The sequence below is a fragment of the Anomalospiza imberbis genome, chromosome 4 (genome assembly GCF_031753505.1).
Source record: "Anomalospiza imberbis isolate Cuckoo-Finch-1a 21T00152 chromosome 4, ASM3175350v1, whole genome shotgun sequence".
NCBI lineage: Eukaryota > Metazoa > Chordata > Aves > Passeriformes > Viduidae > Anomalospiza > Anomalospiza imberbis.
In genome coordinates this window covers 53,464,753-53,489,928 of record NC_089684.1, presented here as the reverse complement: position 1 = coordinate 53,489,928, position 25,176 = coordinate 53,464,753, and the positions used below count along the sequence as shown (strand labels likewise).

Genomic DNA, 25,176 nt, shown 5'->3' with positions numbered 1-25,176 from the left:
ACAAACCAACTATTGCTACAATCCCACTCTTCCCACACTAACCACTTTGAAGAGAAAAAAAGAGCACATCCACACCATCAAAAGGCTTCTTAAGATAAGGAAAAAACCACATTCTGGAACTCTGAATTCAGAGACCTTGAAGAGGATGAAGTAAATCTTCTCACTCATTTTGGACAGAGACATTAACTCAGTGTAAACCAGTGAATAATCTATTCAGCCTTGGCAGGGCTAAGGATTACCTACTTAGGAAAATTATAAAAAGGTTCACCTACCTCACAGGAATACTGTGAGGCACTGAAAGGTACTGCCTGCAAAATATTTTAGCTCCTTGATAAAAAAGTGCCTCAGAATTGCAAAATATTATAATTTTGATCACATTACTAATAATTATTTGGGCACAAGGAGCTACCACTTGATGATTCCTTCATCCAAACAGCAGCACTTAATAATTGCGGCTGCTCTGAGAAACAGCAGGTAGCACTGAGCAGAAACTCATTTGCACAGGAGTGCTGCCAAGCAACTGCCAAAGGGACTTTGAGAAAGAGCTTTCCACGCACTGAAATTGTGTGCTGCAGCACACCAAAGAAGTTTCTCTTATTCAGTACATCAGGTTGGGTAGTACTATCCAAAAAGAGAGGACAGATACAAAAACTGTTCAAGCAGTGCCTCAGAGAATACCAGGGATTGTGTCAGCCTTTCAAGAAATGTGTGGGAGGCTGACTGCCTCTGGTCGTGGAGAGGAGCTTTGCAGGTAGCCTCTAAAACAGCAACAAACAGTTTAATCTCATCAGTTCTTTCCTCCAAAACTTTCTCTCAAGGATCATATCTGGATGTCTCAAGCTTGATTCTGTTCCTGTTTATCCCAGTGAAATTCAGCTGACTTTGGGCAGCATCAGAGCCCAAAAAAGATGCATTAGTTATTATTCCAAAGGAATGAGTACCTGCTATTCACTTGAATGTGCAAGTCTGTCTCCTGCAGAGGGTCATTCCCTTTTCTTTACTGGTTACAACCTCAAGAACAACAGTTTTATTTTATTAAATCAGAGAGTATATGAGAGTCAAGGAACAGGCATTGAAAGTGTTTGCCATTGATGTGGCCTCACAGTTCATATTGTTAATAGAGGAGACAGACTCAGGGGAAGACAAATGTGGTAGGTAAATGCCTTCTCTCTCGGACATTTACCAACTGACATAAAAAAAGCCTTTGCCTGAAAGGTTCTTGGCATTCCTCAGCACTGTCTCATCCACAACATGGAGGTTGCTAGAAGTTATTATGCACTGCAAAAAAACTAATGGCAAGGAGAACAAATTCAGTTACTGTTTTATAAGACATGGCACAGATTAATTGATAATCAGTGCAGTTGCACTGATGTAACCAGCTGTCATAATTTTTGGCAATACTAGAAATAATACAAAGAATATCTAAATGTAGGCTAAAAGGTTAGATAACTGGTCATCCTATGCTGTATCAAATGTGTAAGCTTATTATACTATTTAGCAACACCAAAAAGGGTAAAGTTATTTTAGAATGAACAGATTTTTAAGTATTTCCCTTCCTCAGTTTCATCATAAAAGCTAATTCCTTCCCTCTACCCCTTTGAAAGACACTGAACACTCACTGAAAAAGCAAAAATAAAACACCCCATACCCACTCAGTTTGTAAAACTTACACAGTACATCAAGGAAGCATTTGCACAAAATTAAGACAAATTTTATCCAAGTGAAAGCCATGCTTGCACAGACATAAAAGTGAAACACAGCTGAATAAATCTACATTATCACAGCACGGTTTTGCATTCCTGGACCTTACCTTTGAAGAAAGGGATGTAATGATGTCTGAATGTAGATGTAAGGCTTGGGTGTTGGGGCAGGGAGATGCAGCTACTGGTACCAAGACTGTGAGTACCAGCTGGGGGCAACAGAGAGTAAGTGAAAATAAACTATTTAGTTCACTTACTGAAAGCCACAAATTACAATGCCATCCTTTTTTTTCAGGAACATTTTCCTCCTGATGCTTAGAAAACATACAGTTTACATTTAAGTCTTCCTCCTTCTCTGGTTATTGCTAAAAACATGCCAGTGGCCAGGCTATGGGGTCGGCCAAGGGACAGGGGCTTTCTGCAGCCAGAAAGGGCATCACCCAAAATGCTGGAACGCATCAGAAAATATTCCAGAAAAGGCACCACAAAAAGCATGGCTGCACTCAGGGGAAAACCTGCATATTAAAAAGCTGCAAGAGGGAATGAGAAATGCTTATAATGGATCTAATGAAATGAAATGGGAAGAGCCTTGTCTCTGCAGAGAACTGTGCCACGAGTGGGTCCAGTTCTCACTGTCGGTGCTGCACACTGGTAGGATTTAGTTCATAATGCACGGGGCACTCGAGTGCATGGCTAATTTAAGTATTTGAAGAAACATCCTGAAGTTATTTGAGCTCTGAAAGTTAGATATGTGATTAAGTACCTTGAAAAGTATTCTCAAGTCATCTCTGCTTTGCTGCAATAATGTCCTGATAACACAGTTTGCAGGATCAGTGGCAATTATTAAAAATGGTGATTATGAAGATTATCTTCTAAATTTTAAAGCATTCGATTTTATTTGGAATTCCTTTTGTCTTTCCTTCTTGCTTTAACACTGTGCTAATAAGATGAAGTATGACAGCAACCAGACCTTCAGCAGAGATTATTGTCTCTCTAATAGATTTTTTTATACTCCACCTCATTTCCATTTTGTCAAAGACTTTGAGTAGTACAAATATTACATTCCTGTAAAAACTGTTTCTGTTACCTCTAAATCTTCCATTTCCCCGGAAAGAGTAAGAACTTGCATATTTTCAAACTAGTTTAGAATTATAATGTATCCCCAAAGAAATTAAAAGACAACAACAACAAAAAAATAAATGCTCTGTGTTCTTCACCTAAATGATGGAGTAGAGAAAAAATACAATTAATTTTGAGCAATGTCACCAATTACTTCCACGGATAAAACCCGTACAGAGTCCAAATATGGATGGGGTTTTGTAAAGCATTCCCATGCAAAGGTCAGAAGGAGATGATCCCTCTTGTCTGTGTGACAGGAGCACCAACACAGCTGCTACTACAGCCCAAAACTGCAAAAAACACTCTGTAAACTTCTCAGCGAAAGTAACTTGGCCTTTAAAATTCAGCCATCAGAATTAGTCATTCCTCCAGCTCTTACACTGCGGAGAGGGGACAAGAACCACGACCCTGTGGTACAAGAACGTAACACAAGGTCACTCGATCACCCTCTTGGCTCTGTGTGCATTCACCGCTACTGTGCCACACCTTGGAAGAACTGTGGATTGAGTGTGTATCTTCAGGCAGGATGAGACCAGGATTAAGTCCCTTAAACCCTCCTATCTTGTGTGTACACAGAATCAATTTTTTGTTAATGCCTAGTTTTGTTTTCCTGGATGCACGATCCTGAAACAGTTGTTTCCTTCCTCCCCATGGAACTTGCTTTTCACCGTAAATAAATCACTGCAATGAACTGCTATTCCACCTTAAACCCCTGTCTGCTGGAGTCAATTCTACTTACAACATTACAAAGTAATGGAAAAATCTAGAGAATAAGTAAGGCCGCTTTGGATTACCTGGTCTGCTGTAATGCTGAGGAGAATGGGAGGTGGGGGTGTACCGACCATAGCCCAGGGAGCCAGCAGAGCTAGGACTTGATGTCCTGTACTGCTTGAAAGATCTGTCATCTTGGTCACCCTTAGAGGAAGAGAGGAAACACATGTTATTAGGGAAGAGAAGCAACTTCTCAAACAGGCAGAGTATGCCATGTCTGTGCTGTGTAGATGGGAGTCAATGCTGCCCTAAGATTCCATGCAGTCCTAATGAAATGGGGTGGCTTTCAGCATGTCCACCTGCAGAGTGACTGAAAGAGCTCTGCCAAGCACCAGAGAATGGTCATGGTGCCAGGAAAGTCAGCACAGACATAAATTTAAAATTACAATTTAATTTGAAAAGAACTGTAAAGGTGTTGCTTCAGGACAGTGTAATTTCCTGAACAAATGAAAGTGGGTGGAAGATGAGCTCAGGTCAGCATGACAGTATTATGGTCACTTTTCACCCATATGAATAGATGCATAATGGTTGCAGACAACACAAAAATCAGCATTTGCTAGTTTCACTACATCATGAAACTTATTGTGTATAAATTGCTCAGTGTGACACACTGTAACATGGTCATTTCCCTAAGAAACCAAATATTAACACATTAGCATTAACACTGCACCATTCATACAATCCAATTCCCACTAAACCCTTGGTTTCAACCAGTTAAAACCATGTACACATCCTCCAAACTACTGATTTTCAACAGCTTGCTAAACTGCAACTGCAATTTGCCAGTAGGGTCTTCTTAACAGCAAAGCACTACTGAGTGAAATAGATGGGGAAGTGACTTCGTGTAAGCTAGCTATAAAATTAAATTCAAATTTCCCCTGTTTTAAGACACGTGAGAATTGGCTTGAATTAAGTTCATATTAGAACAAATCAATGTAACCTGCAGATGCTCTTTTATGGAAAGTCATACTTAAAAATTGCTTCCCCTCTCCTGTTCCAGTAGAAAAGCATGAAGATATCCTATACTGTGGCAGTGTCAAGTGACAAGTGTCAGTCATTTATCATGAATATGGGGATGCCTTTAGGCACCTGTGTGATTCCCACTGGATGATTCATCATTTAAACAAACCATATATCCTATTAGCCCTACCATCATCTCCCAAATTCCTACCAGAACAACTTATGTCCATACATTCATCTTTAGATGAATTTGGCTTCTCTGGGACTATCCTTGACTCTACAGAGATGTACAATATTCTCACATCATCAGGTTTCTCCTGTGGACAAGATAGGCTCTGTCCCTTCAACATCACCCCAGACCTACCAGTGACATTTTCAAAAGTGGACAGTCAGCTCAGTATAGTGGCCAGCAGCATTATTGCTTTAACATCACGTTAAAGCAAAGTAATTTTACAAAAAGCAAAGAATAACTGATGCCTTCCCAAGCGTGCAGCGTTCTGCAGGAATTTTGCCACCAAATCCTCTATGTCCAGCTTGAGATGCTTCCTTCCCACTGTACCTACATTGGAAATACCCCCTCTAACCTTTGTGGAGAGAATTACAAGCAGTATTGCAATAGCTCTACAGAGTTTTGTAATGATATTTAAATATCACATGTGTGTCAGCTAATGGTCTGTGATGTGTCCAATTGTATGACACGGTGGAATTCTCCCCTAACAAAAAATCCTTGCAACAAAACTGGTTGCAGATGATGATGCCCGAGCACCTGATCACAGATTCCTTAAAAAGAGACAGCAAACACAGAGAAGCTGGATAACATGGGAGTATACACAAATCATGGCAGTCCCAACCTCCACACCAGTATCTCTTCTGGAAATTAAAATTGGCAGCTTGGTAGCTGAATTTAAAGGATATTATTATAATCTTACAAAACATCAAGTTTTCATATTGCTTCAGATCTTACCTTTGTGTACCTTATGTCTCTGCAAGGAACAGTCAACCTAGTCCATGTCACCAAATCTTACATGAAACGTGATTTTATTTTTAAATTATAAAAAAAATTGCATCTCTACTGGTTAACTTCTCTGTTAACCAGTTCTTAAAGTGCTTAATTCTCCATGATTACCAAAATTTTGCAGTGCATAAAATTGGCATAATGGAGAAATTAGCCAGACCCATGATATGGAATTGAGTTACTATCTAGGAAATACATTGAATTCTTTCACTGCTTCCAAAGTTTCAAGGTGTTTCTTGAAACAATGACTAACTTAATTAATGAACATCAAAACCACAGACCTAGAAGTTCAGGTATGTGCAGATGATTCAAAAGTAGGTGCACACAAATAGTATAAGCAGTTTAACTATTTGTGGAATAAAAAAATGAGAAGAAAAAAAGAGGAGAAATCTATGCCAAGCACTAATTTGAATCAGCTCACACTGGCAGCTTTAAATGTGAACATAAATCATATTTCCCAATATAATTTATTCAGTAGAGCTTGAAGAAGTGACCACCATACAACCTTTATTTTGGAAAGCAGAAACACGGATGACAGTGGAGACAGACGCATACAGATGACAATCCAGAAGCAGAGCACATACTAAACACAAGTAACACTGAAAATCATAAATTATAAACCCCATGCACTGTAGAGGCAAGGGGTGAACCCCACATTTCAGACACTGCTGGATATTAATATGACCAGGTTTATGCATCACAAAATGGGTCAGAATAGGAGAACAAAGGCACTGGGGATTACCTCAGTAGGTGTTGGAGAGAGCAACTGAGGTGACTGCAAACAGCAACACACAACAAATTAGTGATACAAATTCATGCATGATGTTACTCATGAGAAGAATTACTCTTAAAATATCACTATCCATGTTTAACACATGATAAAGTTAGGAAAAACACCCGTCAATTAAGTTAGGGCATTTTTTTAATTATCTATTTTTAATTAAGTACATAAGGACTAATATATAAATAATTTCATATTTGTCTTTGAGCGATTTCTCTACTACAAAATCCTGGGGTCTGGTGAGGCCAGTCCTGTGCCACAGAGAAGGGCAACAGGGAACTCCCAGTTACAGCAACTGCCTGAAACTACACACAAACCCTAATTAAATATGCATTGAAGGGCCTCCAAAATCAGCACTAGAACTGACCATTTTAAGGGAAAGAAAAACACCTGCACTATTTATTTTCAATTAAATGTCATATAATTTGCAATCTGCTGCTCATTTTCCTTTCCAAATCAAACACTATGTTTGGCTAGTTGAGCAAACAGACTGAAAGTATTGCAGCTGCAGGTAGGAAGCCAGAACGCTGAAACTCAGGAGAGAGGATTTTTTTTTTTCCCTGGTAATATCAAGGATAATAAATATTTGGAGCACCAGGAAATATGCTGGATTGCAAACACAGTCCATGTTTGGTCTGTGCACCTCTGCCAAGCCTGGATGTCACCAGGCACTTGAGGCAGGCCACAATCATCATCAGCACCCTCAAATTTTGACATAGAAAGGAAGTGATTATGCTCCACAGGTTCAGGGTGAGGCAGTAGCTTTGGATTTTGTGAAATCAGAAACCTGAATACCATTTAAACCCTTTACCAAATGAAATTTAATTATTTTTTAATACTTTACAATGAAGCTATCATGATTCAGCACTGTGCAGAGAGGACTTGGAAGAAAGTCTGCAAAACCTAACATATGCACTGCACTTCACCTGGCAGTGGTACTGAGACCTTAGTGGTACTGATTAAGTGTAAAAGGTGCAAGTGGTAGCATGACTAGGGCTATTCTAAATATCATGACCATTAATTATAGCATTTATTTCAGCCCATTCACTGACACTTGGAGAGAACAAGCAGACTTCTGTGCTAGACTGTATGTATCTTGCTCATATCTAGCATATTGTAAAGGTTTAATTTGTAAAACTTTAGCTAAAATTATAAAAGCAATCAGAAAGTCAAATGAAATGCAGGTGTGTTCAGAGAAGAAGAGCTAACTTGCATGACAGGAGTTATATACAAGTATGTTTCACAAAGCCTGGAATTAGTATTAGTTATTAGTATGCTAGTATTGTGTTAAATTAGATTTCATTAGCACAAACTGTATCATATTAGCACTGCATATGAAAAGGTTGAAGTGCATGCATGACATGAGGATGAGGTTAAGTAAGGGACAGTTGAAAGAAACTCGTACACAGGAAAGTGATACCATTGTTGTGTTACCAAAATAACATGGTACACTTTGATTTAAAAAAAAAAAATCATGAAAGACATTTGGCTTTGCTTCTCATTTTTGCATTATAATTAGCAATGGCTCCTGTTTCCTACCACATGCAGAACTACTCCCATGGAAAAACATTTTAATTACAAGTCATCTCTTTAAAAAATCATCACAGAAAGCAATGTTTTAATTTCTACAAACTAAAATGAAATTAACAGAAATTAACATCTTGAGTTCTTGGGTTTGGTTTTGGTTCTTGTTTCCTTTTTTTTTTTTTTTTCTCTTTTGGAAGGCATTGTGAATGAATGGATGACATGACTCAACTAGAGCTATAAAAGTTACATTTTTTTAAAAAAAACCGTTATGCACATGTTAATAGTCTTTGGCAACACGTTCAATGATGCACATAGAACCTGAAACCCAGAGTAAAAAAAATACCCATGTTTCAGTACCTCCCCGTAACTATGCCTGTCATCTGAAGAGTAACTGATATATGGAGAATAGGAGATCATATCTGGGCGGTCAATGTTATAGATGGCTTTATTTTTAGGAAGAGCAGCCAAGTCCCTGTAGTCAAGAATTTCATCTCCAAGCTTTGCCTAAGAAAAGGAGGAAAGAAAGCAGTGAGAATAAGAAAGAATAGGAGGAGGATGCAATCAGACAAGGAAAGATAAATGTAGGTAGAAAAGTCATAATCATAATAAACCACTTTTTTTTGTTTCTGAACATTTAAATCTCTTGTATTTACTACACTATGCTAAATATTACTGCTGTTTTATTTTATATACTGTTGCCTTCTAGCTTGTCACTGGCATTTGGCTAACAGGAGTAGCATGGCATCATTCCAATTCCCTGGTTATATCCCACTTATCCTGGATGCACAAACATATATAGGGGACATATATTGTAGTCTTTTTCAGTTTTTCAAAACACACTGAATTTTGAAGTGGTTTTGGCGTGCACAATTCCCCTGCTGTAAGCAGTAGTGAATAATCAAATATGTATTTCCAGCATATACTCTCCAGATGCTGAAAAGCATTACTCAGCTCTTTGATCTTTCCCATTCAGTTGTGTCCCACAGCTCACCTCCTTTCCTGACTATGTCTAAACAGCCCTTAATTATGGGTCACAAACCAGCAGATGATGGATTTGCACCATGGTGGAAGATTACAGATGCCACTCAACTAAAGTTCAAATCCTCTTATCAGACTCACACAACCAACAGATGGAAAGGACTGTACTGGCCTCCTCCCACTACACATATTCCAAAAGTGTAACTTATTACCAAGCTGCCACATTTGCACAGATTATCTTCAGGATAATTGCACCAAAACTGTATCCAGCACATACTATGCTGTAGATACGACGATAAGTTGGCCACATTGAGAGTGAAGAAATGAGCAGCATAATGGTCTCATTCCCACTTCAAGTTTTGCAGAAGGATAAGCTCTTTGTTGGCAACTAAATGATGAGTGAATCTTGCTCTGAAAATCTCAGTATGATCAGCTATAAAACTGTAATAATGTTTTCCACATGCAAAAATACAAAAGTATCCAAGATTTATGTGTGCAGTAATTCTGTTTTTTTTTTCTTAGTATGAGCTAAGAAAAGTTCAATAGATTTTCCAGGGGAGTTTTCTATCAGATTAATAACCCAGGAAAAATTTAATCTGACAACTTAGTTACCCCTTTTTCTAAAACAATACATGAATTTGTGCAAACATAAACTATGTGAAAAGAAGGAAGATTACTCTTAAAAAAGAAAGTAGAACCAAGGTGCCATAACCATTACATATTCCCATCCTGAAAACTAATGAAAAAATGTGTTTTAACCAAGTATGTGCTTCTTCACCAATCTACAGATCTCACTTTCTTTGCAGCTCCTTTAAGAAGCTAAAGAGCAATGAAATAGCCCCTTAATGAAAATAAATCCCTCCCTTCTGAGAAACCAGCAGAGAGCTCTGATGCAGAGACAGGTAATGCAAAGGTAAAGAATCTGTCTGTCCAATCTGTCCCAGAAATACTTTGGGCAGCATTATACCTACAAGGAAGGCCAAAGAGGCTGTGGTTTCAGTTAAGGTATCCAGGTTTTTGGCCATTATCCTAGTGAATCCAAGTAGTTCAGAATTGGGAATATTTAAATGTGAATTACAGTCATTTTGGCTCTCCATCTAGATGTGCAACTTCCCATTAGATTTCAGATCTGTCAGAGGAGTAAAACTTACCTTTGTTATGTAATTCCTTTCAGTTTAGATATAACAATGTGGGCAAATTTGGATGAAGAAACACTTTTGGGATACAGTTGCTTTCTAAACACTCAATCCTCCAAACACTGAGTCTACGCTGTATCTTTATTTTATTTGTTTCACCTAAATTCGATTATGTGAATGGAGTTCAAATCAGCTCAGGAAAGCTCAAATTACAGCTGAGAGACTGCAAGCCATTTCTTCAGTAATTTGGTATTTAGGGTTCTGGTAAAACCATGTTCTAAGTATAGAGTATCTGTTTCATTTGGAATATGTAATTTTACAAATGTATAATTGTGAATATGAGCTGTATAAAAATTTAGTCTGATTTCTATTCCTTGTATGAGAGCACATATAACACAGCTATGTGTAAGCCTGCCAGTTGGATATATTAGGTTGGAGCACCTAATTCCATCCTAATAAAATTAAGCAAATATAAACCAGGACTTTTTAAACCTTATTTAATGGTATAATTTAGAAATCAACCAATTTTTAATTAGGGACTCTGAGAGGTTGCCAGCACTAGGGAAAATTTCAGTCTGGATATAATGAAGCCATCCCTACAGGTCAGGAAAAGATGTCCATTACCTTCAAAAGGAACTGGCCTGTGCCCTCTCTCAGCACAAGAAAACACCAAAGTCTGTAACCAGTAGATGGAGAAGAAGTGGTATGGCTTTAGTAAACCATCTGTATGAAGCACATTCACGTTTATGTCACAAAAAACCTTTCTTCACCTTTCCCTGTGTGACCAGGCCACCATGGCCCAGAAGCACAGCTGCCCTGCAATGGGGTGGTGCCCACGATGATGTTCAGCACTGCTCTGACTCGATGGCTTTGGAAGTGTAAGCACCACAAATTCACAGTTCCTAAGATGGAACTGTTTTCTCTACACTCTTTTGTCCATGAAATACTCCACAGAGCTCACCAGCTGGTAAGGTGTGATTTTACTACACGTTTAATGATCTGAATCTATGCTACAGCTGAAAACTGCTGCCCTGTGTGCATCATCCCACCCTGTTCTGCCTTCTACTCTAGCATCAGAAGTCATGTAGACAGCTTGGGCTTTTTTTTTTTTTTTTTGCCTCTTTGGTTGTCTGGAGGTTTTTCCTGAGTTATTGTTTAGCTCAGTCTGGCGTCCAATTTGACTGCATATCTGTGTGTACACACTACTATTAGCAGCAAAGAGGAGATGGGAAGGCATAGCCAGAGAGGGACAGGGCCACATGTGGGTGGGACCTTCCTTTCAGTGGCAGCAAGAATTTAGGTTTGGCAAAAACAGCCACAAAAGCACACAAGACAGATCTTGAGCATGTCTGTATGTCCTATACACCCCTGTAACAGAAAACACATGTAAAAACAGATAGCCAAAGGACCATTGTGATAATATAGAAGTCAGTAAGATGTTTTTAATTCTTTTTACTTTCCTGTTTGTGAAAGCCAAAACAGGATTTATTCAACCAATCAGAATTGAGTTTTGACAATTAAACAGTGAGAGATGGGACAGATAGAATAAGAACTTGTACTCCTCTGGGGAATCTTTTTTTCTGACTGACTCATATTGCTAGACAACTATATTCTTTCCCAGTCCCAGCGATATATTACAGTAAAAAACATCAGGGTTGGGTGCTGATTTAATGATAGCCTTTAAAAACAAACAAACAAACAAAAACAGAAAAGGAGAATGGAGGCTCATCCTTTTAACAGCCAGTGAAGCATATTTAAGGTTGTAACACAAACATCAATAAAAACAGTACCATCCTGCAGTTAGATAAATGCCTCTAAAAACATATAAATCTTGGGAGAATTCTCATGCTTAAAAACACAATGAGATGGTGCATGCCTGAAGAAAAAGAGCTCATCTGGCCAAAGAAAGTGCTTACATGATAATAGGCTCCCAGAACAATGAACTATGTTCACAATGACATTTCTTGGTTGGTAATATACCACTGGTATTTAGCAATACTCAGAACCACTGATAAGCTCTTAGAGAAGGGGCACTTGTTCCACTGCAAGTTCAATCTTACTCACATAAAGCACATATTGTATTCAAAATAACTTTTATTTGAGGAAAAAAGACATGTTCAGATCCAAAGCACTCTTTTGCTTGTCTTAATGTAGGAGATAAAAGCCCTTAATATTTGCATAATAACCTCTCTGGAAGTCAACTGCATCTCCAGCAAGTTTCTCACTACATGGCTCTAACTGATGAGGATGACCTGCATACCTGGGGGTTCATGACCAGGAGAAAGAAAAGCCCTGGAAATGCTGAAGCACTGCAAGAGATATCTGTATGGATCATACCACATTTGCACTTTTTATCTATTGTTGGTAGCCTTGAGAATTTGGTCATGAACACTACACTACAGCAATTTTGATCTTGTATTGAAAAAAAAAATCCTAAGATTTTATTATACTTGTTATTTTAAATTCTGTCAATAAGCGTTCCAGAGTGCTTTGTAAACCATAAACACATCAAAGGTCCTCTGAGCGAGGAACTGGCATTTGGCACAGCCAGAGTCCTGCAATCACACACATGAGTGCTTTCATAAGCAATCAGATGCAGGCTCAGGAGCTCAATTCAAACAAGTTGTGTTCAAATCTAAGCTTGTAATCTACCTGTGGGCTGTACTGTTTACTTAAACTTTTCTTTTCAGAAAGAACTGTGGTATTCTGCATGCTTTGGTATAAGCCAGCACTAGCTGCAGTGTAAGTGCTACAAATACACCACAAAATATAGGAGGAAAATCCCAGAATTCTGTTAGAGCAAATGCAGTATTCAAATATTTTAAACTTGAAAAAATAATTCTATTTTAGAGGAATCATCAACTGCAGTGGTTTGGAGACATTAACTTGCCATATAACATGCTAACATGGGGAAGCACAAGGTTTTTGCCATCCCACAGAAGAAATCTCACTGAGAAATACTCACATAGATCACACGGCTTGGGGAACCTGATGTACTTGAAGCAGGTACAGAAATAATACTCTCAGAGGAAGTCCTTGTTTCCTATGGCAGGAGAAGTGAAATAGATAGGAAATACAGGAGAGTCAAAGATAATGTAATTTATTTCAAAAAAAGCATACAAGACATTTAATTCAATCTCCACCACTCAAAATGGCATATTATAGAGAGCTCAAAACATGGCGTTAAAAATAAAAGAACACTTGCAGACAATCAATTTAACCTTTTAAAACCACAAGAATTGTTTTACACATGAGTTTCTTATCCCTACTCTTCAGAATGGAATGGCCCAGAGCATTTCTTCATCCATGATCCAGACAGTGGGATTGAGCACATCCTTGGCACACCTACAGATGACAGCCTGCCATGTGGTGGGGACAACACGCTGGAGGGAAGGGATGCCATCCACAGGGATCCTGATAAGCTTGGGAAGTGGGGCCATGCAAACCTCATGAAATTCAACAAGGATGAGAGGAAGGTCCTGCACCTGGGTCAGGGCAATCTCCAGTACCACCTCCACTAACTGGGTGGTGAAAGGAGAAGGAGGACTTGGAGGATACTGGTGGCTAAGGAATTAGATATGAGACATCCACATCTCATACATGTTCTTTATTCTCTTCATGATCCATTACCCTTTTTAGCATCCCCATCCATGCCTGCTCCACACCATCTCCCAGCTTTTTCGACAAAACCTCACACCTTTGTTGACTCTATTGCCTGTTAGTTCATTTTCTGTACTACACATCTTTCTTCTTCTTCCACCTACCTCTTTTTCCTAAATGCCTCTTTACAGACCTTACTTTCCCTTGCTGCTTTGATTTCTCCTGTCTTTTCCAGCTTCCTCCCTTCTGCTTAAAATCTCACTCTCCCATCATCTTTCTTTATGCTGTCACTCTCTTTCACAACTTCTTTTTCCCCTCCACTCCATCTTCAAAGTTTTGGAGCATGATGCCACTTTCTCCTTTTCTCCTTTGTCACTACTTTAATTACATGCTGTTCATGTATCTATATATAGGAAGATAACTTAAAAACAACAAACTGCAAGGTCAAACAGTAAATTTCTCAAGCAGTAGATCTCATTCCAGACTTTACAAGTTATGTTGAAAAGTTCATTATTATTCTCTTAAAAATGGCATCCTTCCTTCTGGTTTTATTTTGTCAAAATGAACATAAAGATCAGAAAATAGGAAAGACCCAAGGAAGAAGAAAAACTGCTAGGCTCAGGAAAATTTTTTGATATTCAGAGCTTGTCATAAACCAAACAATCACTTCCCAAACACATGGGTACAAAAACTATAGACAAGATCCTTTACGGTAAAGCCCACACAAATCTTTTTTTTCAAGCTGTAATTTAGTCAAAGTTGGCCTTTCTAACACACCAGATTTAGCAATCTTTTTATGGATGCTGCCTGCTGTTCTGACTTGTCCCATGTGCCTTCCTCCAAGCCCTGAACCAAAGCAGAACAAGGATACCAAGGGTACCACTTGGAGCATCAGAGAACATCTGAAGTGAAAAACCCACACTTGGCCTCTACATTAAATGAGATAGTTGTAACTCATTCTCACCACTTCAGAAGGATCATCAATTCTTCATGTCCTAGGAACAGCTTCATCTTCTGCCAGAATTCCCCCCTTTTCCCCTTGCACACAGAGAGGTGCACAATCATCCAACTTAAGGAGGTACTTAAAGCCAGAGATTAAATTAAATTGTGGCTGGCTTGCCAACATTTTAGAAACAAATAATAAAACAGACACTCCAAGGAGATTTTTTTTTTTTTGTAAAAACAAATAAAATTAAATTCCTCTGATCTTTTAAGTTTAGAGCCACAGGAAAAAAGGTAATGAACTGATAACATCATAATCAGACAGAAGTTTAAAATTAACTTTTTTTTTCTTCATATTTTCACATTTTTACTTATTCAGCTTATATATATAACTCTTAGGTCTAGATTCTCCTTAATCTGTAGCTTTAATCACTGATTAAAAGCAGAGTATTTATATTACATGATTATATTTCATTAGCCAATTAGATTCCCATAATTTAAAATTTAAATTTACAGTAGTGAAAATTTTCCAAACCCTTCCCTCCATGCCTGCTGCTACAAAAATAAAAAAGGATAGAGAATAATATGGCAATCAAATAACACTGGGTAAAAATACAGTTTTTTACCTTGTTTTTTTCTTCAGCTTTTGCAGCCTGTCTACAAAGTGGATGCCAAATGGATGTTCCTGTAAAGTAAATTTAAAGTTCTGCTTAATTCAGTTCCATGATAAGAACCTTAAAAAAGTTCAAAATAAGAACCTTATGAAACCCTCCTATAAGGATTTATAAGATGTAGGTTACTGACTACTACCCCTGCTAGTGCAGGATACTTTCAGAGGTCAAGATGACAACCTCTCCATCCCAGTGAGCCTGACCACATAATTTAAAAGACTTCAGAAAGCTACATGTACCTCAATATGGCAGATCAACATCAAAATCTGAGTCCTAAGAAGTGTGATATGGGATTTCTGGAGCTCCAGCAGTCCAACCTCCTGCTCAGGGCAGGTCCCATTAGAGCAGTCAGGGCTGCCTCCAGCTGGGCTTTGCCTGTCTCTAAGGATGGAGATTCCACTGCATCTCTGGGCAGCCTGCTTCATGGTAACTTTTTTCTTTATGTATAGTTACAATTCCCTACACTCTTATAATACATATTCTTGTAGTAGTCAGGCTTGGGTCATATACAGCAGCACACCATGGTGGGATGGAATAGCTTTGTGCCATGTAACCCTAGCTGAAAATCCAGCCTGTCTATCAATTATCCACTGTTTCAATCTTGTACTTCCCATATGTTTGTCTCCTGTAAGTCAGCTACTAAGGAACTGCATAAACTCAAGGGAATGTCCATCATGGAGGAAGCAGGAGATGAACCAAATGAACCAATTCTCTATTGCATACAGGTATCGAAACGAGGCTCTTGACAAGATGTAAGTAAACAATGAGTGCGAGACAGAAACTTGAACAGTTTTGCACTAGTCACAAAGGGAAAAACTATTTCAAAAAGTTGAACATGATGTTTAAAATAGTGTTCAGTAGAAGTGGAATTTGTAAAATGATATAAAATAATTATTTACAAGTTTTAATAGTAAGAAGAAACCTTTATGTTTATGCCAGTCTGGTCTTAGACACGCCACAGATTAAAGCTCCAGAGGTAAACAACATGAGTACACTACAACTTCTGCCTGACTAGACTGGAATCTGAGAACCTTTGCATAATAAATACTTAATGTTTATAATGGGTGGAGAGTATCAAGAAGAGTCATTGGGAATGCTTTGTTTTCACAGCAGTTTGACAGTTTTCTAAGTAGTGGATTTTGGAAACAAGATAGAAACAGAGTCTATTTCCCAGAAGACAGATGGAGATCATTAGAATTTATTTCACAAAAATAACCCAGATGAACCCAGACTCTTGCAGTAAAAGAGTACCTATAAGAACAGACCAGATAAATTATGTTTACTAAGTTACTGGGGTTTTTTGTTACTGAACGACTAAGAAACATTTTTATAGCACCTTTAAATTTAATGCTGTTATCTTCCACTTACAAGTGGATTTGAGCTTGCCCCATTTGTCCCATAAATTGCTTCAAATTATCCCAATGGATTTAAGAAGTATTTAGAGTACTCTTTTTTTTTTTTTTTTTAACTACTCCTGTCTATAGCCAAGCAACACTGTCTGGGAAACATTTTCACACTGAAGAAAAAAAGTCCTTTCACCCAAAAAGCTGTCTGTTAGATGACCACTGAAGATTTCTGCTAAGGAGCACACAACACCTAAAGTAACTTTACAGTAGTTTATTAAGAGGACGAAGAACACATTATAAAACCCTGGACTCCAACATTGTTTATTATTTAACAGGTTAGGCAGTCCAAATAACTGATCATAGATCTTTCATGGCATTAACACCATTTTCCAATGGAAACTGCTCCCCATATGAAGACAAAAGGGGTGTGACAGTAAGCTGGTGTAAACATTCCATGCATCAGAAAACACAGTAAAATGGATCCAAATAAATAGAACATGAGCATACCTTGCTGTTATTTGAACTAATAATCAGAACATAACCTAACAAATATCCACTCTCACAACAAATGGAACTTTAAAAAAAATTGACTTGCAAACAAGTTTCAGAAGGTTTGAAATCTAGAAACAAATTTGTAGTTTGATGTACTTTTTTAAAGCATTGATTTCATATAGGGTTTCAGCACTGCTAAGATACTTTTCAACTGGAAGAACTGCAGCATTTCCTGGCTTCTGAGGGAAAATTCATGAGCACACACAAGTATCACTATGTCCTTTAACGAGGTAGTTCTTGTTGCAAACCAAAGTAACAGTAAAATTTTAATTTAAAATAAAGTACTAAACCATAATTAGATCTTACTGAGACCACTTCTGTGTTCTAAATAAAGTCTTAACTTTCCTAGCTTAAGTAAAAATTTCAAAGTACGCTTCTAGAAAACCACGGACAATTGCAAAGTTGTAAACACAGATCTGGGCAGGCATGTGATTTTAGGATAATACACCAGCCTTGCAGTTCCCACATCCTACTGGGTTTCTCTTTTCTGTTTTCCTTTGAAAAGTTTTCCCCTGTATTTAACTGTGTAAGCAGTTTTCTTTGATCAGTTTAGTAGAGCTAGAAGTTGCTACATATGAAGGATTTCAGCTCATATTTATGTCAAATGACTTTCCCATTGCATACTTTATTGCACAAGTCCTTCTGTAACACTGAATTTCTCCTGTGCAAGCCTACGGTGTGGGCAAGCAGGTGTGGGCTAGAGAGCCAAGTGTAACTGTTTTATTTTTTGTTTGTTTGATTTACCTTGAAGATACATTTCTTCTCCTTCTGCAAACATCTGATTGCACCTGACACATCGTGCGCAGGTTGGGTGATAATGCTTTTCTCCTGCCTATTCAGAAAGAAGGTACAGATGATTAAGCATAGTAATCAATTTAGCAGTTTTGTTTTCATTCTATTGAATAATTTAATTAGTATGACAATTAGTTCAACAGTCTCCTACAACCACAATGCTGATTTGTCATTCTAGACAATTTATGCTTTAAAATGTAATTATGGTCTTGCCTACACAAAGCAAAAAAGTTTATGGGTGACAGTTAAGTCTCTGAATTTACAGGACAGAAACAAATTTATGCAATGAACACATTTTCCCTGTAAACCAAGTGCAGGGTAGCTTAGGACTTACCTGCATGAGGAATTTTGGAGGTCATAACCTTGAGCACAGATTTGCAACTCATATGTTAATCATGCATCAATTGAATACATAATCGTAATGCTCAGCAAAAACCATTCTATGCAAGGAATGTTTGCAGCTGCTTTGAAAGTGTCTTGCAGGTAATTTGTACTAAAGAGTTCCATGAGGAATGTGTGTAGCCTGCCAATAGGACAGGAAGTCAGAGCAGGCAGTTTTGGGTATTGTGCACTCACATCCTCACATGGAAGAGTTTTGCCATCTGTTCAGAGATTAATCCACATAATTTAATATCACTGTTTTCACTGACTGCAATGGGAACAGAACTGAGCCCTCAATTTGCTCAGAACTGCTTAGTAACTTACCACTTTTCATATATTTAAATTCTCAATTACCTGCAATGTTGGCTCAAGCCAGTGACAAAAACAGCACTCATGGAGTTCCAAACTGCACTCCCACCCCATCTTACAGATGGCACTCACAAAATAGAGTTCAGAGTCCCAAAGACAGCTCTTGCACATGTTCCCAGCACTCCTTACTCTTCAAAATCCCTATGGAACTAAAAGCCTGATCCTTTTTCCTCTTTGACCTCACACTCTTCCAAGCTAAACAGAATTGCCCATGGTTTAAATAGCTTAAGGTTTTCCAATAGGAACAAAAGCCAGGAGAACAAGTAAATCTACAGCTTAGAGCTAAAGTAAACTACGTTTAACTTAAGATTAAGCTAAGCCTGACTTTAGTAGAAATTCTCCTGAAGTTAAAAATATGTACATTTTGGTGCATATAGAATGTCTTATAACCTGCTTACCTGAAAAACACTGAAAGTGCTACTAGGACTGTGGATGCCTTTAAGAAACTATCAACTATTGCCCCACTGCCTTCAGCATGTAAATAGGCTCTCACAGCACTGAACTGCACATCCCCTTCTATCAATCTAGCATTTTAGCCCTGTTACTATGAAGGTGACTTTTCTAACTCTTTCTTATTCACTGAATTTCAAAGCTTTCAGAAGCATTTACATTAAAGAATGTAATCTGTGTCTGGGGGCTATTTTGCCATTCACAATACCAATCACAGGAATGCAGTAAATCTAGGTTAAAGAATCTCTGGTTTTACTGCATCAGCGTTAACTTGATTCACTCCTGAAAACCTGCTGCAGCATTTCAGATTGGCAATAAAGAGCAACACAGCACATCAGAATTGCCATTTTGAAAACAGCTCTGCTCCAGCTCACTCTTTTTATGTTATCATTTGTGCAGATTTCAGAGTGATTTTTGCAATTTTAGACATGGAAGATGGTCACTACTATCTGTGATAACACCTGTAAAGTACTAGACCACAAAGTATCATTACTGAGCTTAAACTTCAGGTTTAAAATTGCTTGACTGGTGTTTAAGCACAGAAGAGTATTCAACCACCAGATAAATTTATATTTGGTGTACCAAATTGAAAAGAAATATAATTTCCCTTGGAAGTGCACAAGCATTGCTAATGGGATGCATAACCTCAATAACTCAAGTGATTTAGCACAGATGATACAATTCCCAGGCTAATATTCTCTAAGGGACTTAAATGACTTCTTTGCTAAAATAAACTGCCAGGACAAATTCTCAGATAACCTGGATGCATCACAGAACAAAGTCTATTTCCCTAAATTTAACAGTACAACCAAATATATAATTTTAATTCACTTAGTGAATTCACTTGCATAGTCAGTAATATCAACTAGGTATAGAATGGCACAGAAAAACCTCTTTTAAACATAAGACACAACTGTAACAGAAAAATTAGGGGATGAAAGTATAGTAATCTTTTTGCTGATTATCACACCAGGAGAACTCCAGTGCATTTTGCATAAGTATCTCTGAATTAAAATGGCACAAACTCAAAAATTTTCATGTAAGTCTAAGTGCTGACAGTGACTTTTATCGCCCCTTTAATTTTTTTTGTCCTTCTAATCAAAGCACAGAAGACAAGACACAGCAGACACAGCAACACTTGGAAGTATTTAAAAAAAAACACACCATATTTCTAAATGAGAGGTGCTAGCTGAACCTGAGGCTAGGCAGCTGATGCAGGAAATAACTAACACTATTTACTGATATGTATATGCAGTTACCCTGATTAGATATCACAAATTATATTCAAACCTAGGACCTGAGTCTGAATCATAGAGTCCCTGGGGTAAATGCCAAGGAGGCTTTCACCAGTGCCCCTTTCTCCTGTCCCTTCAATTTCAGGGGCTTGGTCTCATAGATGAACAACTGGTTCCAGCAGTACCCAGTTATTTTATAAGCTTAGGGCAGCAAATATTGTATGGTTTTGATCTAGTTGTAATAAAGGCCTCTTCATTTTTTCTCTTCTTGCTTATATTGATGTGAGGTAGTTCAATGCAGCAAACAAATTCCTAACCATATGGTTAGTTCTTCTTTGCACAGTTTGAAAGCTTAGTTTGACAGATTGTTGTGTCAGTGTTTAATAAAATACCAACATACTCACAGCACAGAAGAAGCAACATTTATCTCTAAGAGATCTCTTATGGTTCAAGTGATAAATTCTAAAAAACCTCTTCAATATCCTACAATTGCTTCAAGACTGCACCAGGTTTTTGTGCTCAGGAATCCAAACATGAATATAGCATTATTGTGAAGATCAATTTGAAGACTAATTTTCAGCTGAGATTACCTCAAACCTGAATAGCAAAGTGTGTCCTTAGTAACCCAGCACATATACCTAAAATTTAAATTTTCTTCACCTGACCATGAACCAGCTTTCCACAATCACCAAGCTGCACTCTTAGTGTGCAATTTAAATGAAGTCAAAACAGTCCTCAACACTCTGAGACGAAGTATTATGAGTTACTTCTTTCCCTTTAGGTATAAGAGACCCCTTTGAATGTGAAGTCTCCTCTGTAGAGAAGGAAGAGCCTTCTGGGCTGATCAACATGAGGAATGATGTTTATCTGAGCTGATGAACATGGACCTTCTGCCCTGAGCAGAGGGACCATCTCAAGTGTTGCAACCTGTCCCACAGCACATCCACAGACAAACCCATGCTTCACTTAAAGCAGGACCAGAGAGTTCTGCAACAAAGTACATACAACCACCTTTTCTCATTTCTCACAACTTGAGGGCTTGAACTAAGTAAAAGGAGAATAAAGGTGATGTGACAATTGTGAATCACATCATTCAAAGCACAGTTTGGAGACAGTAAGGGGTGTTACTTGAAAGTCTTCAGAACTTCAGAAAGTCTTGGAAAACATGCAGCACTAGCAAAACTAGAGCAGTTCATACCAAAAGGAATAACTTAACTAGTTAAATTTGAGTTTTAAATTAGCTGTCATCACCCAGGAAAAATATATTACATTACTGCAGACAGCTCAGCAAAAAACTCTGCTCATTTTCTGGCTATGGCTGCCATAAGTGATGAAGTGGTAGAATATATAAAAGATGATATGCACAATAACTGTAACTCTACCAAAATGACATTGCTTGTCTGATCTCTCATGCTGTTTCTGGAACTGTGATTGATATAATTTTTTACTGCAGTTGATGAGCGACAATTGCTTATGGATTTGACACATGAGAAATTGAGCAGCCTAAAGCTCAGAGTGTGAGCTGAGTCCTGGAAGGAAGGCTCAAGATTTCTGATGTCTGATTCATCACTGAAGTCTAAGTACATCCTCATTGCATTATTCAATGAAGTAATTAGTAAAGGGAAGATTGAAAGTACAGAAAATTGTTTAATATACTAGATAAACTTAAACAAACTGATTCTTTTCCTGAGAATTAAAAGCTATCAGTAAACTTTTTCCTGTAAAAATGAAAAGTAATAACAATTAAAAAAATCTATCTTGTTATCAAAAAGCATAGAGGTAATTGACATTTTATTGGTGGGAGTAAAAGGTTTGTGGAAGTGACAAAAGGTTAGATTGCTGCAATGATTCAGTCATATCAAAGCATATTTTCCATTTTGAGTGTATAATACAATCTAATTGCTATAATAGTTCCTCATTACCACTAAGTATTGTCTATTGAAGAAGATCCAAATCCTGCCAACCTCATACTCAAAATCCCCAAGTCAAGTCCTAACTGTACCCTGACCTGAACAGAAATAATGAAAAACAGCCTACAAATCACTGAGCTGGTAGGTATGCCAAGGCATGGTGCAGCTGCCTGACCCACAAACAAAGCCCACAGAAGACTGGTATAAAGCATTCTTAGTTAAAAGCTTTTCACATGGAACAAATTTGTTGGAGAGCTGTGTCATCACCAGACAACCACCTGTCTAAGCAAAGGGAAACAGAATAAAGCACAAAACCACTGACAATCAATAATCCCTCCCATCAGGCAGCTTCTCAACCTGAAATTAAGTATTAAAAATCTCATAGAAGACATATGTCTTGACTTCTGTTGCTTTTTTAAGAGAAGGGAACTTACTATTTGTATGGGATGGGAAGGGGAAAAATACTTAGGCAATGTAGGGATGGGTGAAATTGTAAAACTTCAATTATACAAAAAATTACTCTCTTTTGTATATTTTGTCTCCATTTCCTGAGTAATATCCATTCACATGGACATCCCCATTTGTTCACTAAAGTACTCTTATATTCCTTCAGGTAAACTTCATAGTACAGGCAACAGAAATAGAATTCAGTTTAAAACCAGGAAGTGTGCAAGTGATCAAAGATTGATAGAATAATTCATCTAATCCAAACTCCTGCTCAAAGCAGGGTTGATAATCAATTCATATCAGTCTGCTCAGGATTTTCTTCAGTTGAATACTGAAAACCTTCAAGGATGGAGACTGCACAACCTCTGAGAAAATTGCTCCAATGGATAGTAGTTATTCTTCAGTTATTCACAGTGATTTTTTTCCCTTTTTATCCAGTCAGAACCTCCCTGCTTTAAATTTATGACAGTTGTCTCCTGCCCTCCCACCATGTGTCTCAGTAAGTTGCTTGTCTCCACATCCTCAAGGGTCTCATCATAGGTATGGGAACACTGCAACGAGGTTCCATTAAAGCCATCACTTTCCTAGGCTGAACAAGTTCAGCTCCTTGAGCATCTCCTCAGAATGTGCTCCAACCCCTCAACTATCATGGCTGTCCTCCACCAAAATCACATTGCTAGTTCTTGCACTCTGTGGAAGACTTCCTTAAAATCTGCTGGCTCTGTTCTGTTCCCATTATCCATCATTTTGTACCTGCTTCATTATCTGTAATTTTAAACTCAACATTGAGGAGCATGTACTTTCACTGGGAATATTTTTTTTCAGAGTATATAAATAAAAAAGGTGTAAAATCACTGAACTCCTTTAATGGCTATTTAATTCATCCTGTTTAAACTTCTTCATTCATTCACCAAATGATTGTTTTTACTAAGATATGAGGCCATTATGTGAATGAATTGTGCTTTTTCTTAGGTGCCAGAATGTACAGGAAACTGATAACGAAGTACAGGTATAAAAAGGAACTCCACATATTTATCTCTATGAAATTTAATAAAGTTTTTGAATGAGATACAGCATTTTGTTGTTAAATAGCCCAATCAGTCACTGCATTGATTTATAAAGGCAAATTCCCAATTTCTGTAAGTAAATGCAGTTCCCTGACTTTGGCTGAGATAAGGTTTTAATTCCTGCTCCCAGAACTACATTAGATATGATATTTAACAATTCTCTGACCTAACAGCAGAGAGAACTGGCTTAGAAAACACAGAGAACAGAACTAGCTTAGAAAATTTTCCTATCAAGTTATTCCACCAATTAGGCAAACCCAATCAGGGGTTGTTCTTGCTTATTCCCACGTGTTAACACAACCCTCCTGCTCTTGGGCAGTGCTTCAACCCACATTGCACAAAGTGCATTTAATCCAAAAGGCTGGGTAAAATCTAGGGCTCAGATGTTTTTCCAGTCTTTCTCTCAGGAGTACCATGAAGAAGGTGCACAGCACTGCACCATCAAGTGTTATCAGTGGATGAACACACTGATAACCCTGCCACTGCATCCACATTGTAGCATATTACAAGGACTATACTGACTTCCATAACCTGAATTCTAAGGGGTATATTCAAATTAGAGTGATGCTATTCAGAAAATATCCTTTGTGTTTGGCATATAACACTCTGCTCAGTTAACAGCCTTAAGTGGAATCACATAAAATCTCCATTCTCATTTCTAGCAAAGCCAGAGTTTTGCATATGCAACAGAAGGACTCAAAGAATTACTCAGTATTACTTGTATACAGTAATGGCAAAGTTAGTAAACAGCTGTCATTTCATCTACTGGGTTTGAAGGGACAGGCAACACTGTCAAGGAAGAGGTATTTGGCAAAATGTCTATTGTTTATGTCATACAACAGTGTTGAGGAGAAAAAAAAGTGTGAGAGCCAGAAGTTAAAGACAGAATTCTGTGGAGAAAAACTCTCACTAATTCTCTTAGTCACAGTGGACCTGACTCACCACTGACTCACTTCAACAGCGTGCCAGGGCAAATGAACCATTTTCATCAGGATTTACACCACTGTAAATGCAGTGTAATGTTTTATATCAATCATTCTCCTCAGCTTCTCCTTCCTGGATTCATTTATCATCCTACTGGATGCCAAGAAACAGTCATATGAAATGTTCACTACGCACACCTGCAGCATTACCTACAGCTTTAGCAATCTCACATGTACAGTTATTTCATGTTGTCTTGGTTCTGGCTCATCCTGCTGTGCTTTGCAGAGCCTTGAGAATTCCCTCCCACATTTGAGTCATTTTAATTGCTTCCCACACACTCCTTATTCTTCCAGGTATAAGTTGCAGATCAAATGTACCAACAGGAACATTTCTCTCAGAATGATAACAACTTACTATAATACTGGACTGGCAGAAGAAGTTTCTAATGGTTGTGGGAGAAAATAAAAGTAATTAAAAACCATAAAGGAGATTATTGAGAAAAA

At 37.9% G+C, this 25,176-nt stretch overlaps 1 protein-coding gene across 13 annotated transcripts in view; it reads right to left on the bottom strand.

The window, feature by feature from the left end:
* Nucleotides 1-25,176, bottom strand: part of ABLIM2 (actin binding LIM protein family member 2) — a 130,224-nt gene that overhangs the window by 31,542 nt on the left and 73,506 nt on the right. For 3 of the 13 annotated variants that reach the window (XM_068188587.1, XM_068188592.1, XM_068188588.1), the window contains exons 7-13: nt 17,843-17,930; nt 15,156-15,214; nt 12,953-13,030; nt 8,231-8,377; nt 6,308-6,340; nt 3,614-3,734; nt 1,811-1,909 (exon numbers count right to left, since the gene is read on the bottom strand). In XM_068188587.1, the coding sequence (XP_068044688.1) occupies nt 1,811-1,909; nt 3,614-3,734; nt 6,308-6,340; nt 8,231-8,377; nt 12,953-13,030; nt 15,156-15,214; nt 17,843-17,930 (625 nt within the window). The remainder of the gene's footprint in view (nt 1-1,810; nt 1,910-3,613; nt 3,735-6,307; nt 6,341-8,230; nt 8,378-12,952; nt 13,031-15,155; nt 15,215-17,842; nt 17,931-25,176) is intronic. The other 10 variants (XM_068188593.1, XM_068188595.1, XM_068188597.1 and 7 more) reach the window with 5 other exon arrangements.